The 21,246-nt window shown below is 54.4% G+C and overlaps 1 protein-coding gene across 1 annotated transcript in view; it reads right to left on the bottom strand.

Moving 5' to 3' along the window:
- Positions 1-12,062: 12,062 nt before the first annotated feature.
- Positions 12,063-21,246, bottom strand: part of C6H6orf132 (chromosome 6 C6orf132 homolog) — a 34,325-nt gene continuing 25,141 nt past the window's right edge. Inside the window, exons 3-5 of the mRNA XM_059177955.1 lie at positions 20,944-21,019; positions 15,127-18,250; positions 12,063-14,477 (exon numbers count right to left, since the gene is read on the bottom strand). Coding sequence (XP_059033938.1) covers positions 14,360-14,477; positions 15,127-18,250; positions 20,944-21,019 — 3,318 coding nt within the window. The 3' untranslated portion in view covers positions 12,063-14,359. The remainder of the gene's footprint in view (positions 14,478-15,126; positions 18,251-20,943; positions 21,020-21,246) is intronic.

The following is a 21,246-nucleotide window of genomic DNA, read 5'->3' on the forward strand; positions in this document are numbered from 1 at the left end:
CTTGGCTGCAATGATGTTCCACAGTGTGGCTCTACCATGAACTTACCAGCCAGTGCTGGGGGCTGGACGCGTAGGGAGTCTCCAGGCTTCTTTTGTGCACGGATGCTGCCAGCAGATTCAGGCACATGTCATTTCGCTGGGCATGCTCACTGCACGTGGACAGGTGTCCCCAGATGGCTCACGAGCCACCACAACTTACACTCTCATCTCGGCACCTGCCTCTTACTGACTTCCACCTCCTGTTCTCCAAACCTGTTAGAGCTCGCCAGCCTGAGAGGTAGAAAATGGGCCCTTGCCGTGGTTCCATTGGTGTGGAGATGGTTTTATCATAGCAAGCAGGTGTGTGGTGGGGGGCAGTAATCGGCCAGAACTGGGGACTTCAGCACCACGTGGTGTGATGATATACCTCAGGGGGACCACCCCCGACCCCCACCCAGGAGCCCCGCCATCACAGGCTCCTTCTGGGCTAAGGCTTGAGAATGAGCATCCCAGGGATGGTGACCCCGGAATTGGCCCTTAAAGCTGAGCAAGTCAAGCAAAGGACAGAGGGGACAGAGACCACAGCAGGTGAGGGGGACACAAGGCTCAGTGTGGAAATGAAGGCTAAAGGCGGACCCTCAGGGCCTTGCGGGAGAGTTTCTGTTTTGATCCTGTAAGGGTCCGGGTGCTCGTGAAAAACCAAGATGCATGTGCACCCAGATCCATTGACAGAGTACCTGCCGCGCGCACGCCGGGGGCCACGCTAGATGGCACGTCCTCCCAGCAGCCCGAGCCGGGGTGCGATTATCATCCCCACTTAACACGTGTCTCATCTCATCTCGTAACAGTACTACCATTCTCGCTGCTTCTTGCTGCGTAACACAAGGGGACACAGAGGCTTAGAGGTTAGAGGACATAGGTGAGGTCTCCAGACTATGGAATGGCTAAATGGGTTTCAAGCCCTGCTTCCTCCTGACCACTGACTGCCACCTCTGGGAGCCACTGGTTGGGCCCCACTTTGAGGGGGGATGAAGGGGACAAGAGCCCTCACTGGGAGCAGAGGCAGCTGCAGGACACCAGGCCCCCTCCCAGCATATCTCCTGTGATACCAGTGGCTGACGTGTCTTCCAGCAAGCTCTGTGCACAGCAAGCAAACACAGACACACATTTCCCCCTTTTTTTACACAGGTGTTAGCAGCCTCGTCCACTCTTCTGCATTTATTTTCTTCCCGAGTAATAGCTCTTCGGTCTTCTGTTCCATATTAGTTCATAAAGTGCATCCTTATTTGTTCTTACATCTGCAGAACATTCGTTGTGTGTCTTTAATTTGTCACCATTGATTTAGAGAAATTGAGGGTATTTCCAACAAACAATGCTGCGATGACATGATGTCATTTTACTGGGCTCTCTGTAAGCCAACTCCCTGGGAGTGGAATTCCTTGCCCACAATATGTATTTCATATTTTGGGAGCTATTGCCAAATACCTCCCATGGAGGGTGGTACCATTTTAGCTTCCATCCGGGGGAAAAAGAACCTGTTTCCCTATACCCTTGTCAAGACAAGTGATCGAGGTGTTAATCTTTTGCCAATCTCAGCAAAAAATGGTATTTTAGAATAGCTTTAGGTGGCATTTCTGTTATGGCTGAGGTAAACTTTTCCATGGTGGATATTAAAATGCAGTGTTCCCAACACCACATCCCTGCCGAGGAGGGACCCAAGATGTTCGTTCTTGGGAACCCAGCCTTCTCCACTGTCCCTGAGGTGGTCGGGGCACCCACCAGTCCTTTCAGTTCACAAGTTGTCCTGGTGGGCGTGCACAGGAGCAGAGTGAGAATTCCTTCTGAACCTCGGCATTCTGAGTGTGTGTGTGTGTGTGTGTGTGTGTGTGTAATATTCCATGTAAATCACCCTAGGAGCTGTCCCTGGCTGCCTTATCTTTCTCCAATGCCAGAAGCTGCCCCCTTCCTTGACCATCCTCCCCTGAAAATAGGATTAGCCAAGCAGTGTCTCCTGCTTGGCTATATATACTCCTTCTCCCTTTCCCCATGTTTCTTGGGCCGGGTACATTCTGGAGAATGATTAGACACTGTCCTAAACTCCCAAGTGCTCCCAAGTTGGCCAGTCTCCAGGAGAACAAAAAGGTCAAAGAAGACACACATGTAAGCCAGCCCAGGTTTTGTACTCCTTCCAAACCTTGCTAGTGCGGGACACTGTCTCTACAAACTTGTCAGAGACAGTGGTACCTGGGCCTGGGCCCTTTCTTGATTACCGAGGGGACAGGGCCACCTGTAGCCCTCTAGAAGGTCATTCAGACATGGACCCTGTCCTCGAGGAGCCCAAGGCTAGTCCTGCCGTGTCCTCTAAAGTACTTAGTTTCTTTTCTCAGAGGCCCGAATATACCAGGTCTCATGGTCTCCTCTGAAGTCTTCTCCTGGTTCGTTCATTCTTCTGGAATGTTCTGGAAACTTGAGATCCTGTCAGGGAGTATGTCCCCAGCTTGTGTGAGAGAGACCTGCATCCTTCCTGAGCCCTCAGAAGCACCCAGGAACGCTGTCCCCAGTAGCTCTCCTTTGGGGCCATCTCCAACTCATCCACCTAGACTGGGGCAGACCCACTCCCACCCCATTGGCCCCAGCTCTACTATCCCTTCTTTCCATTGAAATAATTTCCTATTATTTTTATTTTTTTTAAGATTTTATTTATTTATTCAACAGACAGAGATCACAAGTAGGCAGAGGAGGCAGGCAGAGAGAGGGGGGAGCAGGCTCCCTGCTGAGCAGAGAGCCCAATGCGGGGCTTGATCCCAGGACCCTGGGATCATGACCGGAGTTGAAGGCAGAGGCTTTAACCCACTGAACCACCCAGGCACCCTGAGGGAGAGGGAGAGTCTTAAGCAGACTCCATAGTGAGCATGGAGCCCGATGCAGGACTCCACACTGGACTTGATCTCACAACCCTGAGATCATAATCTGAGCCAAAACCAAGAGTCTGACGCTTAACCGACTGCCTCACCCAGGTGCTCCAGAATACACTCCTATAATACTTCCATGTGTCAGGTACTATTTTAAGTATTTATATTAAATGATAAATGGGCACAGTAAAAAATTCAAAAGGTAGAAAAAGATACACAGTAAAAACTAAGTCTTCCTCCTCCTGCTGTTTCTACTGTCACCCCATCCCCCACCCCAGAAACCACCACCAGTACAGGTCTCCTGTGTGTCCCTTTGGAGCTCCTCTACGGAAACATATGCACATGGGTATCTGTTCCTTTGTCGCTGTCACACAGGTGGTGGCATATAAAATGCCACCTTTTGTATCTGGCTTTTTTGGTTAATTTTTCCAGGTTTGCTTTCCACGGCTCTGAGGGTCTCCCCTCCCCCCCCCAACCCCTTCCCACCTTGGAATGCAGAGCGCTGTGATGGGGCGGAATGGTGACTGGCAGGCCTGTGGTCAGTGCCACGTCCCTCTGTGCGACTAGCTGCACATGACTGAACCGCCCGAGTCTCACTTTTCCTCATCTGCAAAGTGGGCTAATACCTCAAGGGTGTTATTGAGCAGGAGAGAAAATGGGAGAGAAAAGTGTTGTGTTAGAGATGATACGTGTGACACTCCTGCTGGTACTGACATTATCCCCAGTTTCCTGCTCCTCCCCTGGCGCCCCCCCCCCCCCCGCCACCATGTAGTGATGGCGGCCAGGGCCTCGGTGATGGGTCAAGAGCACATCCCAAGGGAAGGTGACACACAGGAAGAGGATCCAGGCCTGACCCATTACTGTATTTCCGGGATGCCTGAGCAGGGAGGGAGTGAGAAGGGGAAGCAGGAGGGCTGGGTTGGTGGCCTTTGTCTCAGATGTCAGCACTGGTGAGCTTATAGCTCTGCCCCTTTGGAAAATGGGCATGCCCCCCACTGCAGACAGTGCAGCTCCAGAGGCAGGCTGGGTCCCTTCCCTGCAGAGATTTCTGCTGTACTGGAGACAGTCAAGCGTGAGCAGGCCTCAGCTCTGGGTACCGTAGGAACCGTGAGCCTGACAGGGCCTCAGGAGCCCACAGCCTGTTGGAGCATTTGTCCAGCTGCCCAGCCCTGCAGTCCCCCCCTCACCACCATCTAATCTCCACATCCCGGCTTCTTTCTTCCAAGCATATTCCAAGCTTGGCAGGAACGAAGAGTTAACGAACCCTAGCCCTTCAGGAAACCGAGGCCAACTACACACAGAGCTGTCTGGTAATGTCCACTTTGAGTCTCCTCAGGGACTGGGGCAAGGCAGGGGGCACGGGGGGCCCTGGGCCCCCAGATCAGTGACACATTCAGCCCTCGCTTTCCACATTGGGTTTCTTGGTAGTGGAGTGATTTGTACTGAAAAACTTCCAGAAAAATGTTTCCTAGTTGAGTAAGTATAAATATATTAGGAAATAAAGTGAAAAATGTCCAGAAAAAGCAAAGCCTCAAGGAAACGTCGCTTTCTTTTCTTTCTTTTCTTTTCTTTTTTTAGTGACAACTTCAGGGTTCTCCCCAAAGCTTGAGGAGATGGGATGGCAGGTTCATTTGTTCCACTTTGCTGTTTGGAAATCTTGGTGGAAAAATATTAGAATTAGTCTAATGAATGGTTCTTCCATTAACCGTGTCATCATGAGATAGTTCCTTTTTGTATTTCTTTTTATTCCACAATGGATTAGAGAGAGTTTGTAACAGAAACAATAAAGGATGAAAACACTAAAATCAGGACCAGTGGGAAAAGGACATTAAGCAAATCAGGGTGGAGATGAGGGAGAAGAGGGCCAGGGATAAGCAAATATATATATTGTACATCAGATGGTTTATATCTGCACTGAGGAAGAAATAAAGCAAGGTTATGAGAATAGGGAGGAGGAAGGGCATTGCACTTTTATGGAGTAGTTAGGGGAGGCCTGGCCTCTCCAAGAGGGTAACATCCGGATTAAGACCAGATAACTAGTAGAGACTATTCAGTGATGAAGGACCAGCAAGTGCAAAGGCCCTGGGGCAGGAGTGGCCTTAGCACATTGAGTACAGTGTGGCCAACATGGAGAGATAAGGGGCAAAGCGGCAAGAGGAAGGAGGGAAAGGGCGAGTCTCCAGGGCCCTCAGGTTCCTCTCTTCTCACTACTCACATACCCCTGTGATTCTCCAGTTTCCTCACCTGTCAACTGGGGATAATGTTTGTTCTTCAAGGGTTGTGAAGTAGGAAGTTTGCCCTTCAAACCCTCTCTAAACTGCAGGCTCAGGGACCTCTGGCCACCTTCGCCAGAGCCTACTCTCAACTGGCCATCACAGTGGGACTTCAGGGAGACCAGGCTTCAACCTAGATGGCAGGTTTTCTCAAGCTGATGTTTTGGGGCTGGATTGTCGGGGGGGGGGGCAGTGAGGGAGGGGCTTCCCTGTGTGTTCTTAAGACATGAGTAGCATCCCTGATTCCCATCTACTGAATGTCCATAGAGTCCTCCCAGGTCTGACAACCAAAAGTGTTCCGACATTGCCAAATGTCCCCTGGAGAGCAAAATGGCCCCTGGATGAGAACAACTGAGCTAAAATTAAGAACTAAGGCTGTGCATGTTCAGGCACCAGCAAGAGGTTGGTGGAAAAGTATTGGGGGCATCAGAGACTTTTTTTCCCCCTCTCAAATTAGAATGTGTCTTCAGCTGTTCTCTTTGTTTAATTTCCCTGCGGCTAGACCACAGGAATGTTCTGGAAGACAGTGTTGGGTCTGACTGCTTGCATAGGAATCCTGGCTCTGCAGCTTGCTAGCTCTGTGACCTTGGGCAAGTTACTGAGCCTTTCTGTTCCTTTGTTTCTCATCCATACACAGAGGATAACAAAAATACCTGCCTCCTGGAGCTGTTGGGAGGATCCCATGACATAATTCATGTAATGCTTAGAACAGTACCTAACAAGTCCTTGCAGGACAGGTTCCCTGGGAAACGGATATTTTGTGTGCAGGGAGTTTCTTGTGGGGGGTGACTTCAGGAAGTATACCCAGTGTGGGAAGGGGTGGGGCAGAGCGAGAAGCTGGGCTTCCTGAGCTTGTGGGAACAGAGGCCATCAGAAGCCCTGGAGCTAAGACAACTTTTCAGAGTGGTCCTTAGTCGGAAGGTTGGATGCCTCAATCAGTGAATGTGGACTGCCGCCACCCCCTACCCTGAGAGGAGGTGTGACTTGGACAAAGGGGGCTCTACAGTGGAAAGAACAGTTCCCAGGGAGGGGCTCAGCTGAGTGGAACTTTAGTCCGGAAAAGGGAAGGGGGGCTGGGAGGCAGGCAGGGCCCAGAGTACTTACTGGCCAATATTGTGGGATTAGATTTCTTTTCTTTCTTTCTTTCTTTTTTTAAGATTTTATGTATTTATTTGACAGAGAGCTCACAAGGAGGCAGAGAGGCAGGCAGAGAGAGAGTGGGGGGAGGCAGGCTCCCCAGTGAGCAGAGAGCTCAATGCAGGGCTCAAATGCCAGGACCCTGAGATCATGACCTGAGCCGAAGGCTTAACCCACTGAGCCACCCAGGCGCCCCTGGGATTAGATTTCAACAGAAGCTAAAGTGCTTTTAAAACACCCTGCCAAAGTGTGGGGGGAAGCATTTCTGAGCAGCACGGGGCTGGGGAGGGCTTCCTGCAGGGGCTGATTTCTCTCTGCTTGCCTCTCTGCCTACTTGTGATCTCTATCTGTCAAATAAATAAAATCTTTAAATAAAACCCACAACACCTGGGACAGAATAGAAATTACTCAGTCTGACAATGTCCCATGTCCCTCCCAATACCCTGCTTATCCCAAGTCTGCTCTCTCTCTTTTTAAAGATTTTATTTATTTTTGAGAGAGAGAACATGAGCAGGGGGAGGGGAAACGGAAGAGAGCAGAGGGAGGGCAGACTCTTCTCCCAGCTGGGATCCCAAAGCAGGACTGGATCCTGCCACCCCGGGACCTGAGCTGAAGGCAGACGCTTAACCGACTGAGCCACCCAGGCACCCAGCCCGCTGTCTTTTCTTGCTCTCCTGGAACTAGAGTGGGCAGGTTGATTTCAGACAGGCATAGCCATTCCCACCCCCGCCGGCTGCCCCAGCGGGGACAAAGACCAAGACAAGGTCACTTGGCCTGCCAGTGCTTTAGATTCTTCTTTGGTGTGTTGGGAGTGCTACCGCTTCCCCAGAGTGAGGAGAGAGGATTGAATGGGATGCCACATGGCCATGGTTCTCAAAGTGTGGTCCCTGGGCCATCAGGACTGGCTGCCCAATCTGGGAACTTGTTGGAAATGGGAATTCTCGGGCCCCATCCCAAATCCACTGAATCAGGAGCTCTGGGGAAAGGTTCTAGGAATCGTTGTTTTGACAAGTCCTCCAGCGCTACTGCCACACCCTCACGTTTGAGAACGACCTGTGTGCCGGACAGCACTTAGCTCTGAGTCTGGATCCTGGAAGGAGCCGTGTCGACCTCAGTTGAATAGGATTCTGCCTTGAATCAGATGCCCGGGGGCAGAGCGCCACCTGCTGGTGATAGCCGGTATGTGCACACATAAGGAACGCGCGCTCGCGCGCGCGCGGAAAGCAGCTCTGCCACCAGGGCAAGTTAGCCAGATGTCCTCTCCTCACTCCGCTCCACTCGCCCTGGAGAAATCAGGTTAAAGAGAATGTCGAGGGCAGCTTTCAAGGGCCAAGAGAGGTCACCAAAAGACACCAGCGATGTGTTTGAATCAGTGATAATGGGGGCTCCTGACCGAGGGTTTAAATGTCGGACACACTGAAGGAAAAACGAACAAACGGCAGACCTCGTTCCTCCACCCCGATTACGCACGGGCTCCCACTGGAATGACGGAGCTAAGGACAGCCTTGATGACTAGTCATGGGCAAGCAAGAGGGGCCACCCGTGGACCTCGGCCAGCAGTATCCTGTGCGGTCACCTGCTCTATTGGGCTACCCAGCTCTCCTGGGTGGGAGAACTTTGTATTCTGCTTTATATTCCAGCTGGGTGTGTGTCTCCTGAATTGGACTGCAAGCCTTTTGTCTCTGGCTCTTTGGCCTGTACTGAGTGGCACCCCCTAGTGGTGTTGAATGGAACTGATGGGGCTTTGTGCCAACCTTAAGTATTTGCAACAAATGCTGAAGTTTGGAGCCCAAACATGGAAAGATCCAAGACAGGACAGAGATGAGAGAGAGAGAGAGAGAGAACAAGCACAGGAGCCTCCCAAGCCCTCTTTGAGTGGCTCAGAAAATGAGCTAGGTAACAATGATAAGAAATGGCAAGGAGATACATCTCTGCGGTTAGGAAAGGTAAAAGCAATCCAGAGGCTCAGACTATGAAGAACCCCGGCAGAAGAAACTCAGTGTTCAAGAATGTGCAGGGGGCATCCTGCCGAGAGCTGGCTGTGCCTGGCCTCAGAGAGCAGCGCTGGGGGTCAGGATCCTAAGGCTTTTAAAGGGGATGAAATTGAAAGCAGCAAGTCTGGCAAGCCTGAGCTTGGCACTTTGCTCTCTGCTAGACCCCGAGAACCCCATGCAGGTAGCTAGCTGTTGAAGGGAAACAAGACTGCCAGCCAACCACAAGGCTTTCCTCTTGAGGGAGGGCTCTCTGGGGCAGAGAGGGCCAGAGAACAGGACCTGTTCCTTCTCATTCTCTGGCCCATATTTGGCAGAGCCTTTCCCATGGGTCCCCGTTGCACAGGTGGGAGAAGCTGCGGCCCCGAATAACATTACCGGAGACTAAAGGACATCAAAAGAGAAGTTAAATTGAGTGAGAGCCCCCTGGATGGTTGGGGCCAGCGGCTCCAGGAGGCTGGCTCACTCGAAGAGCCACCTGATATGAGGGCCAGCTGCCACCCCTCACCCTGGCCCTTTATAAGGCTGGTAGCATTACTTCCTAGCCCTTCCTGTCTCCACTTAGAGGGCAGGGCGTCTCAGCCTTCCTGGCAGGAGCCATTCCAAGGCACCCTGCCACCCCTGTGATGAAACCCAAGAGCCCTCACCTCTAAAACCATAATTTTGTGCTACCTGAGAAACCTCAGCATTAGGTCAGGTGACACACCACTAGAAATAAGAAAGTTATATGGTCCCTAGTCTGTGGGAGACATGATCTTTGCCCTCAAGGAACTTAAATAGTGCTTGACAGTATTCGATTAAATACTAACATGGATTCATTCAACAAACGTATGTTTAGTGCTCCCGCCAGTGCCAGGAGCAGCGCCAGATGCTGGAGATACCGTGATGAATGAGACCGGCAGTCCTTGCGTTCTGGAGCTCCCCAGCAGCAGGGGGAGGGAGACATGGAGCAGGTAACAGCCATGTGAGGGGACCAGGAGGCCTTGGGAGCCTTAGCAAGAGCTGATGCAGCCTGGGGGGTGAAGGGTGTCTGAGCAGAGCTTGCAGGGTGAGAAAGGGCCAGGCAAGGGAAATGGGTGCCAAAGTGTGTATGTGGGGGGGGCACTTTTGAGCAGTACGGGGCTGGGGAGGGCTTCCTGCAGGGGCTGATTTCAACTGGGTGTTGAAGAGCGAGTCAGCCTGAGGAAGTGGAGGAGACAGAGCAGCCGGTTAGGAATCAGCATTTGGGGATGGTAGGGCTGTGGGTCTGGCTGAGAAGGAAGAAGGGACAAAAGAATCCCTTTTCCAGAGGCCAAATTTGAGTGGCTAGCCAGGCATCCACCTGGAAATGTCCAGGGGGTGCTTTCTCATTAGTAACATGGACCTCTGGGGGCTCCTGCGTGGCTCAGTTTGTTGGGCGTCTGCCTTCGGCTCAGGTCGTGATCTCAGGGTCCTGGGATCGAGCCCCATGTTGGGCTCCCTACTCAGCGGTGTCTGCTTCTCTGTCTCCCTCTGAAAACTTCCCCTGCTTGTGCTCTCTCTCTCTCAAATAGAAAAATAAAATCTGGGGGCACCTGGGTGGCTCAGTGGCTTAAAGCCTCTGCCTTCAGCTCAGGTTGTGATCCCAGGGTCCTGGGATCGAGCCCCGCATCAGGCAGGGAGCCTGCTTCCTCCTCTCTCTCTGCCTGCCTCTCTGCCTACTTGTGATCTCTGTCTCTCAAATAAATAAATAAATAAATAAATAAAATCTTTAAAAAAAAAAAAGAAAAACAAAATCTTAGAAAAGACAAGACAAGAAGAGAAAAGGAAGGAGGGAGAAAGAGAGAGAGAAAGGAAGAAGAAAAAGAAAGAGAAAGAAAAGAAGAAAAGAAAGGAAGAAAGAAATGGGGACCTCTGGTGTGGAGAAGCTCAGTCTTCCAGAGAAACTATGTAGAAGAAAGCCAAGGTGAGCATGTTGAGACACTGGGGTGGGGGAAAGGAACCAGCCTGGAAGACAGAGAAGCCCATAAGAACACATTCTGTAGAAGCTCAGCAGGGAAAGGAGAGGCTCCTGTGGGCCAAATGTTAGCGACGTTTCTGGGGCTCCAGGAATTGGAGGGGAGCACAGGATTATATACATAAACAAGTGAGCATTCATAATGCACTGTCTTGGTCTGTACCCCTCTCACAGCACTGCTGCTTCTCTCACCTTCCTGCTAAAAATATCTCCCCGAGGTCCCAACCCCAGGTCTATGGCAGCTGGCCATCCCTACATCTGTGGAGGGAGGAGGAGGCCCAGGTTCTCTGCCTAGTGTCATGGGCCACCCGTGATGGACAGCTATGATGGGATGCCAGCATTGCCTTTCAGTGATGGAAATGAAAGTGGCCATGGGCTGCTGTGAGTAGGCAGGTGGGGTGTGTAGGCAGGAGTAGGCCTGCCTGATAGCTCTGCACTGAGGTCGCTTCTCTCCCACACCTGCCGGTCCCAAGTCACCCCTATCCTCCAGCTTCCCACAGAAGGGAAGGCAAGCCTCCTTGGGAGTCAGAGAATCCTCCCCCCCCTTAAACGAGAGGAGGCCTTGGAAAAGCTGGATTCCATCGAGGAGGATAGGGATGTCATGTACCATTGACAGCAGGTCCCAGCAGGGCTTCACAGAGAGGCGGGGTTCTGGCCACTGGGGATTGGGCCACACCCAGGCAGCTGCTGGAAGGTTCCAGAAATCAAGGTGCAGCCAGCCTGATCCAGGAACACCTGTGCCATCCACGCCAATGAACATTTTCTGGCACCAGAGTACCTATACCCTCCTTAAACCCTCCGGACCCCTGCTCTGCTAGGAAGATAGGAAGTTTGGGTGGTGGCTTGTGGGGGATAATGGGCAAGGGGATGCCACGAGAAGGGAGGCCGCTGTAATGAGGTTCACGGTTTGGAGGCAGGTGGGCTCTTCTGAGTGACTCACTTTTCTTCTTAGAGCCTTGATTTTATCACTGACAAAATGGAATTAGGAGTATTACAAGGCCAACACGTTTCAGAGGACTATCGTGAATAAACAGAGAACCAGTGAACTTTCCAAGCTGTCAAGGTCAAGTGTTGCTGGGTTCCAAGACCAGCCAGTGTTGCATTGCGAATTTTCAACGTGAAGTCCATGGAGCCCTCATTGGAGGAATTCTGTGAACTACTTTGAAATAATGTGTAAAAATGCACGTGGCGGGGCATCTCTCCTGGGTGAGGAGCCATAGTTCTCAGCAGCTTTTTATTTTATTTTAATTTTTTTCTCTCCCCCCCACCCCCGCCCCCAGGCACCAATCAGCAGGTCTGGGACCCACATGCGTCTTAGGTCTGTCCCTGTCATGTTTCTGATGAGTTAGTGGAGACCCGTGGTAACACAGCTTGTCAGACACATAGCTTGTCAGGCCCTGGTCCCCCACCCTCCAGAAGATCAGGGAGGGGTAGGCAGCCAGAGGAAGAGGCCCAAGTCCTACAGGGAATTAGGGCCCCTGTCCTCTGTGTTACCAGGATGAGAGCCTCCAGTGGAAGGGCAGGAGAAGGACGAAGCCTCAGGCTAGGGGAGGCCCAGGAGGCCTAGAAGCAGGAGCTGCTGAATAAGTGAGTCATCCTCCTGTCTCCCCAGCCCCCCACCCCGCCCCTGCCACCCCACACCACAGAAGACTCAAAGGAGGAAATACAGCTCTTTCTGACACTGTCTTGAGATAAACACTCTGGTTGTGTTTTGTCTTCTGAAAAAATTGGAGACACCATGTCAAAGCTTTAAGAGAAACTGTGAAAGGCCCCACACAAATGTAAGGGAGTCATCTGCCAAAAATGCAAATTTATTGAACAACTACTGACTGCCGGACACTTTTGGATGCTTTGACGAAATGGGCATAAATGTTACCGCTTCAAGAGGCCCGCCCTGAGCACCCGATTAAGGTAAATCCACTCCTCTCCCCCACCCTCCGGTTATTCTCACACTCCCTGTGCCTTTCCTTCCCACCACTTATTATACTGTGTGATGCTCCTGGGTGTTGTTTTTACCCCCTCTCTCCTCCGTGAGACTGGCCATGAGCAGGAGTCATGCGTATCCATGCCGAGCACAGTGCCCACCGCCCAGCCGTCCCTCAAATACTTGTTAAGGAACACGTGACTATCTCTGATCTTCATAGCAGCCTTGTTAGGAAGGCATTATTATCCTGCCCATTATACAGAAGAAGAAACTGAGGTTCAGAGAGTCAAAGAGACTTGCTTAAGGATACACTTTGTTGCCACCACACTTTAGCTCTGCTCCTCCCCCTTGAAAGATTTAAAGAACGACAGGCTTAAGTGTCAGAAGAGAAAGTGTGGCCCCAGCGAAATGGCTCATGGGTTCAGTCGCCACCCCGTACTCAGCCTTCCCCTGCTGAGCTCTTCCAATCTCTATCACACCCAAGTAGCTCCAAGTCATCAATCCACAGCCATGGAGCTGAGGCCAGTCCGAACTGGCCTGTTTATTTCCCAAGTCAAGTGACAGCCAGTCCTTGCTGTCACTCTCCTCAAACCCGTCCCACTCCTCAAACCTGACACAGAAGATAAATTAGGGAAGTCTTTTATAAAACATTGTACAGGGGGAAATACATACATACTTATAGGGCCAGTGCTGGTTGGGGTGGAGTTCGCTTCTTGAACACAGGGAACCAGATCCTGCCCCATTAGGGTGCCTGCACTCTCTTTCCCTGAACTAGTTCCCTTGCTGTCCTCACAGCCCGGTCCCTGGCTGGTTAGATCAAGTCATAAAGGTCCAACAGCTTGCCCCCCAAGGGCACTGCTTCCTGGCTGCCCCCACCAGCTGCTCCCCTGGTGAGTCACTCCCTGCCCTTCCTCCTTACAGGGGTGGCCGGCCTTGGCCTGGCCCTAGGAATTCCGCCTCCAGAGGGGAGAGGGAAGGCAGACGGAGGAATACTGTTTCCTGATATGTATGGGAGATAAATGTCCTCCAAACCAGGACTACTTCGGGAAGTGGATGAGGGTCTAATTCACAGGCAAAGAGGCATAAACCCACACTGCCCAGGCCAAAGACAAATGGTCACCCCACTGACAGGTCTCCCCTGCTCTGAACTGGCCCTGTCCTACCACTCTAGACTTTCTAAAACGCACTCCCGGTCAGCAGCAAACACCTCTCAGATCCCAGTGCCCATCTCTGCAGTCTCCCATTCTGTATCTCCCAGCATCTTTACTATGCATTTTAAAGCCTCCCTAATACTGGGGACCTGTAGTGTTGGGATTGGGAAGGGTAGCTGGTTAGGATGCCCCCACCAACTCCCAAATAGGTTCTGGCTGTATTAGGCCTTTGGTGTCACGCCCCCAGGCCTTCTGGCTCCTTGGGCCCAATCCCCCAAATCATGGCTGCCTGGGTCTGAGTAGGAAAACAAGACTTGGTCCTCTGTCTCCCATCCCATACTTGCCAGGTCTTCTCTCCCTAGGCTTCCCCGCAGCTGAGGTAGCTAAGGGCCAGGGCCAGGGAACCACTGACCCTCCTTAGCCCCGCCCTTGGCCAATGCAAAGAACTCTGTTCCAGTACCTTCTCCACACCTTGTCCATGCCTATTCCTGGTCCCACCTCAATGTGGCTTCTATGCTAGGAACCCCAGGAATCAGCTCTTAGAGTGGCAAATGGTGGATTGAGATCAACCCTAGTTCCCTGCAGCCCTAGCCGGATGGAGCTGGCTCTCAGCCCTTTGGGAGCGCCAGACAGCCAATTACAGCCACGTAGAGGGACCCAGTGAGTGCCCCACCCCTTGCTTTTAGAACCTGCTCAGTAGGCCTGCTTGTCAAACTCTTGCTAAAGCCAACAGTACCAGGTAGGGGAAACTCAGGCTCCAGTCCCTTAAAGGCGCCTCCTCTCCTCCCTCATTCTCCCTCCCCTCCCTCATGTAGTCCACAAGCCACACCAGTGCTTCAGGAGCCAGAGGCCCGCCCTTGATCTTTCTCTTGCTTCTCACTCCACATCAGCGTTTGGGTAACAAAGACTCCTCCATGTTTAAGTCCGGACGCCTAATGCCCGCCACATCCCTCCCACCCCCCCAAAAACAAGTGCCCAGATCTGACCCCTCGGAGTAGAGCTGAGAACACCTGGGGCTCAGGACGGGGCTTGCCGGTGGTTCCCCGAGTAGGCATAGGAGATGGGATGGCGGGTCCCAGGCCTCACGGTGAATGTGTTGATGGGGCTTCCGTAGTGGGGGGTGCTGTGGGGAGACCTGGAATGGGGGAGCAGGAGAGAGGGAAGTTAATATTTGCAACTAGTTAACCAACACCCCTCCCATCTTCCTCAGGGCACGAGAGGAAAAGATACCATAGGGCTGTGGTATCTGCCCACACAAGCCCCGGGGACAGGGTGGGACCGGGGCCGACCAGTACTGATTCAACTGACACTGGGCTCCTCCTCCCAGCTAGGTTTGGCTGGCCACAGAATAGTCAGTCCCTGATTCCCTTCTGTTCAGAACTCTTCACTCCTAGCCTGGGTCTGGATCCTCTGTGGGAAATCCCCATAGGCAAGGGTCACTCAGGTCTCGCCCGCCACGCCACTCTTAGCCCCCCATCCCTGAGTCTCTAGAGAGTGGGAAAGAGGAGACAGAAGAAGGGGAGCTGGTGGGGAAAAGCAGGAGGGTAGGAAGAGAGAAAACAAGGGAGTAAGTTAAGTCAGGCAACCGCTAACATCGCTCTTTCCAAGTTAAGTGCACCTCGCGTCCCTTTCTCTGCCCAGAGAGCCAGAGGAGAGCAAACCCAATGTCCCCACACCCCCGTGGTGGCCATGGCCTACTGGGCTCCTCTGGGGCCCAAGGGCAGGGCTCCCACTCACCCGGGTTCTCACCCAGGGCTGCGTTTCTCGCCCCGCCCCCAGCTCACCTGCCAGCCACAGGGGTGAAGCCGAAGTCGCCTCCGGGCGCCTTGAACTTGGCCTCCCCGCGGGCTGCGCCCTCCATGGACAGCCTTCGAGCGTGCAGGCCTCCGGGGAGCGCGCGGCCCGCTGAGTTGACGCGCCGCATTTCCGGGCCTCCTGGTGGCGGCCCAAAGCAGTTTGGGGAGCTGAGGCTGCGGCCGGTGCCGCCGCGGGGCTGCCCGGGGTGGCGGTGGGGCTCCCCGACATACAGGCGCTTCTTGATGAGCGACCGGCCCCCGCCCGAGAAGCGTTCCAGGCCCCCAGCCCCGGCGTGGTGCCCACCGGCCGGAATGCGCGAGAAGCCGCGAGGTGCTGAGGGCTGCCCCAAGTTTGAGAAGTTGTTCCGGGGAGGGGATCCCCGGCGCCCCAAATACTGGAAGGCCGGGGCGGGGGGCTCGGGGTCGTTGCTGAACTCTGGCGGTGGCGGGATGACCTCAAAGTGGAACTCCCCCACCTCGTGGTCCTCGTCGTCCTCCTTGCAGGAAGGGGAAGGAGGGGACGAGAAGGATTTGGGCAGCACGCGGCCCTGGGGGAGGTTGGAGGATGCTGGTCTTTCCCAGGCCACTGGGGCCTGGGACTCTGCCTTTGTCCCATTGTGTCTGAGGCTTGGCACCGTGCCCTCCGGGTCTCCGCGGGACTGGGGCTTCCACTGACTGGGTATGGTGGGCTGTACCGGTGAGGCCAGCTGAGTATCCTTCTCAGCCTCCTTGGGCAACTTGGGGACCACAGTGAAGGAGTTGGGCCGGCCCTCCTTGTGGAAGATGCTGTCAGAGCCTGCTTGGGGCTGGCTGCTGTGGCCCCGGAGGCTCCCGGGCAGGGAGGACCGGCTCAGGGCCAGCCCTCCGGGCCTCCCCTTCTGGGCCCTCTGCCTGGCGGCAAGGAGCAGAGCCATTGGGGAGCCTGGCTGCACCACCTCCCCGGTCACCGGATGCCTGAGGAGTTCGTCGGCAGGCTGGGCCGAGGTGGGGGGCTTGGCTGGCTGTCCCTGGGGCTCCTTCTCCTCCTCAGGTCCCCCTGACCTGTGGGCTGAACCTGTGGCCAGTGGTGCCGTCCCCATGGAAACCTCATGGCTGGGGCTTTTCTGGGTGCGATGGAGCTTGTAGAGGAATGTCACCTCTTCCCCGCCAGGGGATCTCTTTGGTGGGAAAGCTGGAGCTGAGAGGGCTCCTGGGGTAGGAGGTTTACTGGGCTCTGTGGGGCGCCCTTCTGCCTCTAGCTGGCCGGGCACTGTAAGTTCTTGAGGTCTGGGCTTCTCCCACTGCCCAGCTGGGACAAGGTTCTCTGTCGGCTGGGGAGATGTGGTGGGCACAGGTGGGGCTGCAGATGGTATGGCAGGCCCCGGCCCGGGCTTGGGTGGTAGGGCTGGCCCAGGCGTGGCTTTGGTGGGTGTGGCTGGCCCAGGTGTGGCCTTGGGTGGCGTGGCTGGCCCAGGTGTGGCGTTGGGTGGTGTGGCTGGCCCAGGCGTGGTGTTGGGTGGTGTGGCTGGCCCAGGCGTGGCGTTGGGTGGTGTGGCTGGCCCAGGTGTGGCCTTTGGTGGTGTGGCTGGCCCAGGCATGGCCTTGCACTGAAGTGGTGTGGTTGGCAGAGGGGTAGCGGATAGAGAGGGGAGATTCTTGGCTATGGACTTAGAGAAGTTGCCATTAGTCCCCCTGTTTTCAAAGCTTCTTCCCCCTTCTAGCTGAGGCTTGGGAGGCAGAGACCCTATGCTGGGCTTGGCTTCCTTGTCTGCTGAGGAGGAAAAGCGGGCCTCCAGCTCGTTGCGGATCTGCCGGACACTGGGAGCAGAGGACTCTTGGGGGATGTAGTCCACGGGAGGGAGGGTGAGGCTGGTGGCAGCCCCCTTGTCAGGCAGGCTGCAGGGACTCTTCTCAGGGACGCTCGGGAGGATCTCCTTCTCCAGCGGGCTGGGGCCCTTCTTGCCCTCCTTTTCCTGGGAGGCCACCACCATGGGACCAGCCGAGTGACTGAGGACTCGGTCCTCCCTCTTGGAGCCACAGAGATAGGCTGCCAGCTCGCTCCGCAGCTTTTCCATCTGGCTGGGGTCCCTCCAGTCCACAGGCGCTGAAGAGGCTGTGTCCTCTGGGCTGGGGGGATTCGGTTTGGGTTTGGGAGCAGGGGAGCTGGATGGGCGGCTTTTCCCAAACCTGGAAGGCTGAGGCACTGCCTTCTCAGCGGAAGGTAAAGGAGGGGCAGGTGGGGGAAGTGGCGGTGAAGGGGGAGGTTGCGGGGGTGCGGGAGAGGGCAGGGGAGGGGCTGGTGGCAGAGTCTCAGCCTGTTTCTTAGTCCAGGACTGGCCATGGCCCAGGCCGGGGCTGGCTGGTGCTGTAGTCCTGAGCTCCCCTGAGTGGTCTGGCTCAGGGGTCCGGTCTGCGTAGATCTGGGACGCGGGGCGGATGTGGAAGCTGGGAGGCAGTGGGAGTCGGTGGGGGGCTTTCTTGGTGGCCCCTTCCTCTACAGGAGTCGCCTGTGCTTCCTGAGCTGGGATGGATGAAGTCCTGACTGGGGTTGGGGGAGGCACCTTGAATGAGCGCGGGAAAGTAAGGTGGGGGTCTGGCTTGGGCCCCAGAAGGCTCCCCTTTGGCTCAGCTGGGCTTTGCGGGGGGCTGGTTCTGGGGGTCTCTGGCTGCCTTCCATTCAGCGCTACCTCCGATTTCCACTTGGTGACACCCCCAGGGGCAAAGGGGCGAGTCCCTGTCGTGTGAGGAGATGCTGGGGGTGCTGGGGCTGGCAGAGGGGGTGGGGGTGGGGCCAGAGAGGCCAAGGGTGGGGCAGGAGGAATGAAGTCCGGAGGGGTAGGTGTGGATGGGGAGGAAAGGGTGGAGAGAGGGGCTGGGGCCCCCAATACTGGAGGCGGGGGTGGGGCCGTGCTGGGTGGGGGTGGGGGTTCCAGTAGCAGGGGAGGTGGCGGGGGTGCCATGGAGGGTGGGGGTGGGGGGGACTCCTCTTGAGGTTGAGAAGCATCTGTGGGTGGCCCTGGGGCTGGGCCTGGGGGAGGTGGGGGGATGAGTGGGTCCTGCCCATAGTGCCCAGGCCTCAGGTCACCCACAGAGCTGTACAGTCGGAGGTTGCCATTGACTAGTGAGCTGGTACCTGAAAGAAGGAGACACAAAGAAAAGCAAGGCGATGAAGCCAACCAGCCTTGCCCATCTCTTCAGGGTGGCACCCAAGAGAGTAACCAGCCAGCTTCATGTCTTTCCTCCTACACACCAGGTGGGGGAGCAGCAATGTCTCCAAGTCCTCTGAGCTGTCCTGGGGGTGAGCTCTCCTTTCTAGGGAGGGGCCCCTGCATGTCCTGGCCACTGCGCCTGGAGCCTGGACTGAGTATTCCCTGTCTGCTGCACTCATCTCTGCCCTGCTGTGTGCGGGGACTCCCTTATCCTCCGGCTACAGCTGGGTTGAGCCCATGGGAGCTGCTGGCAGAGGTCAGGCTCCCTTCTTGATGGGCCAGAGTCCAAAAGGGCTGCCTTTCTGCCAGGTTAGCCCCTGTCCCACAGCTCAGAGACAGGAGTAGCTCACCACTGCTCCTTCGGCCTCTGGGGCGTCACCAACAACTTCAGTCCCCGCAACCTGCTCACACCCTTGTATGTCATGCCATCCCTCTATTAAATGCCATGGTTATCCCCTTGGAGTTGCCATCTGTATCCCATAGAGGCCTTGGGTGATACAAAGCCAGAGAGGCCAGGGTTCAAATCCCAGCTCTAGCACTTACTCGGGTGTGTGACCTCAGATACACTAGTTAACCTTGCTGAGCCTCTGTTTCATCATCTATAAAATGGGCATGACGCCAATGCTTACCACATAGAGCTGTGTGAGGCTCCATGAGAGAATTCATGTAAAGACCCATAAAGGGCTGATCATGGTGCTAAGCCCATAGTAGGCACTTAATGGCCGGTGACCACTATGATGGTGACCACCTGCGCTTAATCTTTCGGACTGTGAGACAGTGAAAGTAGGAGAAAAATGGGAAATTGGGGATCAGGGGATCAGAGGCAGGGGTCTGGAGACTTTCTCAGTAGGGGTCTAGAGACCTCACTAAGAAGTTTGGGTGAAAGACCCATAGGAGAGAGCAGGATACACGAGAAACTTCTGCTTTCCAAAGACCCTGAATCTACCAAGAACCCAGCTTCCCACCTCACACAGAGCTTCTGGAACAGACGCTGGACTGTGGGGGTAGAATCAGGATAGAGGTATGCAGAAAAAAGGTGACCTGAATACCCAGGCGCTAAGAGATGCCCAGCACCTCTGGCCCCAGCAGCTCATACCTTTCCCTTCTTGGACCTGGACCCCAGAACCCCCCACTCCACAGAGTCTGCAGACCACCGGGATGCCCTGTTACTTCTCTCTTAGGGGCACCCATCCTCTGCTTCCCTGCCTCTCAGCTTCTAGCACAGAACATAACAAACCTGGGGAATGTGAGTCAGTTGTCTGACTTCAAGACAAAAAACATAGTGGGGGTGTGGAGAAGAAAAAACTCACATTCATTAAGCACCCAAGTGGGCGCCCTGGGTGACTCAGTCGGTTAAGCGTCTGCCTTTGGCTCAGGTCATGATCTCAGGGTCCTGGGATGGAGTCCTGCATCAGGCTCCCTGCTCAGTGGGGAGCCTGTTTCTCCCTCTCCTTTTGCCCCTCCCCCCACTGCTTATGCTCCCTCTCATGCTTTCTCTCTCTCTCAAATAAATAAATAAAATATCTTTAAAAAGAAAAAAGCAGGGCGCCTGGGTGGCTCAGTGGGTTAAAGCCTCTGCTTTCAGCTCAGGTCATAATCCCAGGGTCCTGAGATCAAGCCCTGCATTGGGCTCTCTGCTCAGCGGGGAGCCTGCCTCCCCCTCTCTCTCTGTTGCCTCTCTGCCTATTTGTGATCTCTGTCTGTCAAATAAATAAATAAAATCTTAAAAAAAAAAAAATCCAAGTGTTAGGAGCTATGATACAGCAGTGAAAATGAAACAAAAATGGTCAAAATGCTGGCCCTCCTGGCCCTCCTGGAGGACACATCCATGTACTAGTACCACATTAGCCGATGAGCAACACATGGAACACAACCAGGAGGAGTGCTGGGGTACAATTTGAATAAGGTGGTCAGAGAAGACCTCCCTGAGAAGGTGACAGCTGAGCAAAGAGGGAGTGAGGGAGAAAAAGTGTTGTACCTATGTGTAGGAGAAGAGCAGTCAAGGCAGAGCGAATGGCAGTGCAAAGACCCTGGGGTAGAAATGTGCCTGGTACTGAAGGGCAAGAAGGATACCGGGATGGCTGGGGCCGTGTGAGACAGGGAGAGAAAGCAGGATCTGAGCCTAGGTGAGGGCAGACTCTGGCAGTCCTGGCCAAGAGCCTTCGACTCGAGCGACATGGAAAGTCACAGGCACTTTTTGACCAGACGTACAACAAAAAGCGCCTAATGTCCCATCCTGTACTTCAGAACAGAAATGGGGTTGGCCCCGGCTCATTCACAGATACAGAGGTGCAAGGGGTTAAGTGATTTGCCCAAGGGAGCAAAGGTAATCTGTAGCTGGGACTGAACGCCAAGTCTGTCTGACTCCAGGGTTCTTCCCCCACTTCATGCTGCCCTTGTCCCTGCTTTGACCTTGGCCCTCACCATCCTTCCCCCACTGGAAGCGGGCCTTAGCCAGCCTTGGCTCTCTTCAGCTACACCACCCCCAACCCCACTGCAGCCAGTAGCCAAAAGGCCTGCAGATTCCAGCTTTATCACCAGCTGGGGCGGTGGGCCTGATGCTTAGGCCAAGGGAGGAAAAAAAGATGGACAAGCCCCAAGCCCAGGGCCCTCTTACCTGTTACTTCTTTGTCCGCAAATTCTCCTGGGACAGAGGGGGTGGGCACAGCCAGTCCATGGTTCTCCTGGGCATTCTGAAGGAGGACAAAGAGAGCAGGGAACAGGGAAAGACAGAGAAATCTTAAGTTGCTGCTCTAGGAGGTCATTTTACTGCTCAAAAATCAGCAGTGATGATGAGGGTTTGTGTAACCTTGTGAATATACTAAGATACAAAAAGGCTAATTTAAAAGGGTGAGTTTTGGGGCCCCTGGGTGGCTCAATCAGTTGAGTGTCCGACTTTTGATTTCGGCTCAGGTCACGA

Source organism: Mustela lutreola, chromosome 6 (genome assembly GCF_030435805.1).
Source record: "Mustela lutreola isolate mMusLut2 chromosome 6, mMusLut2.pri, whole genome shotgun sequence".
In the NCBI taxonomy this organism is placed as follows: Eukaryota; Metazoa; Chordata; class Mammalia; order Carnivora; family Mustelidae; genus Mustela; species Mustela lutreola.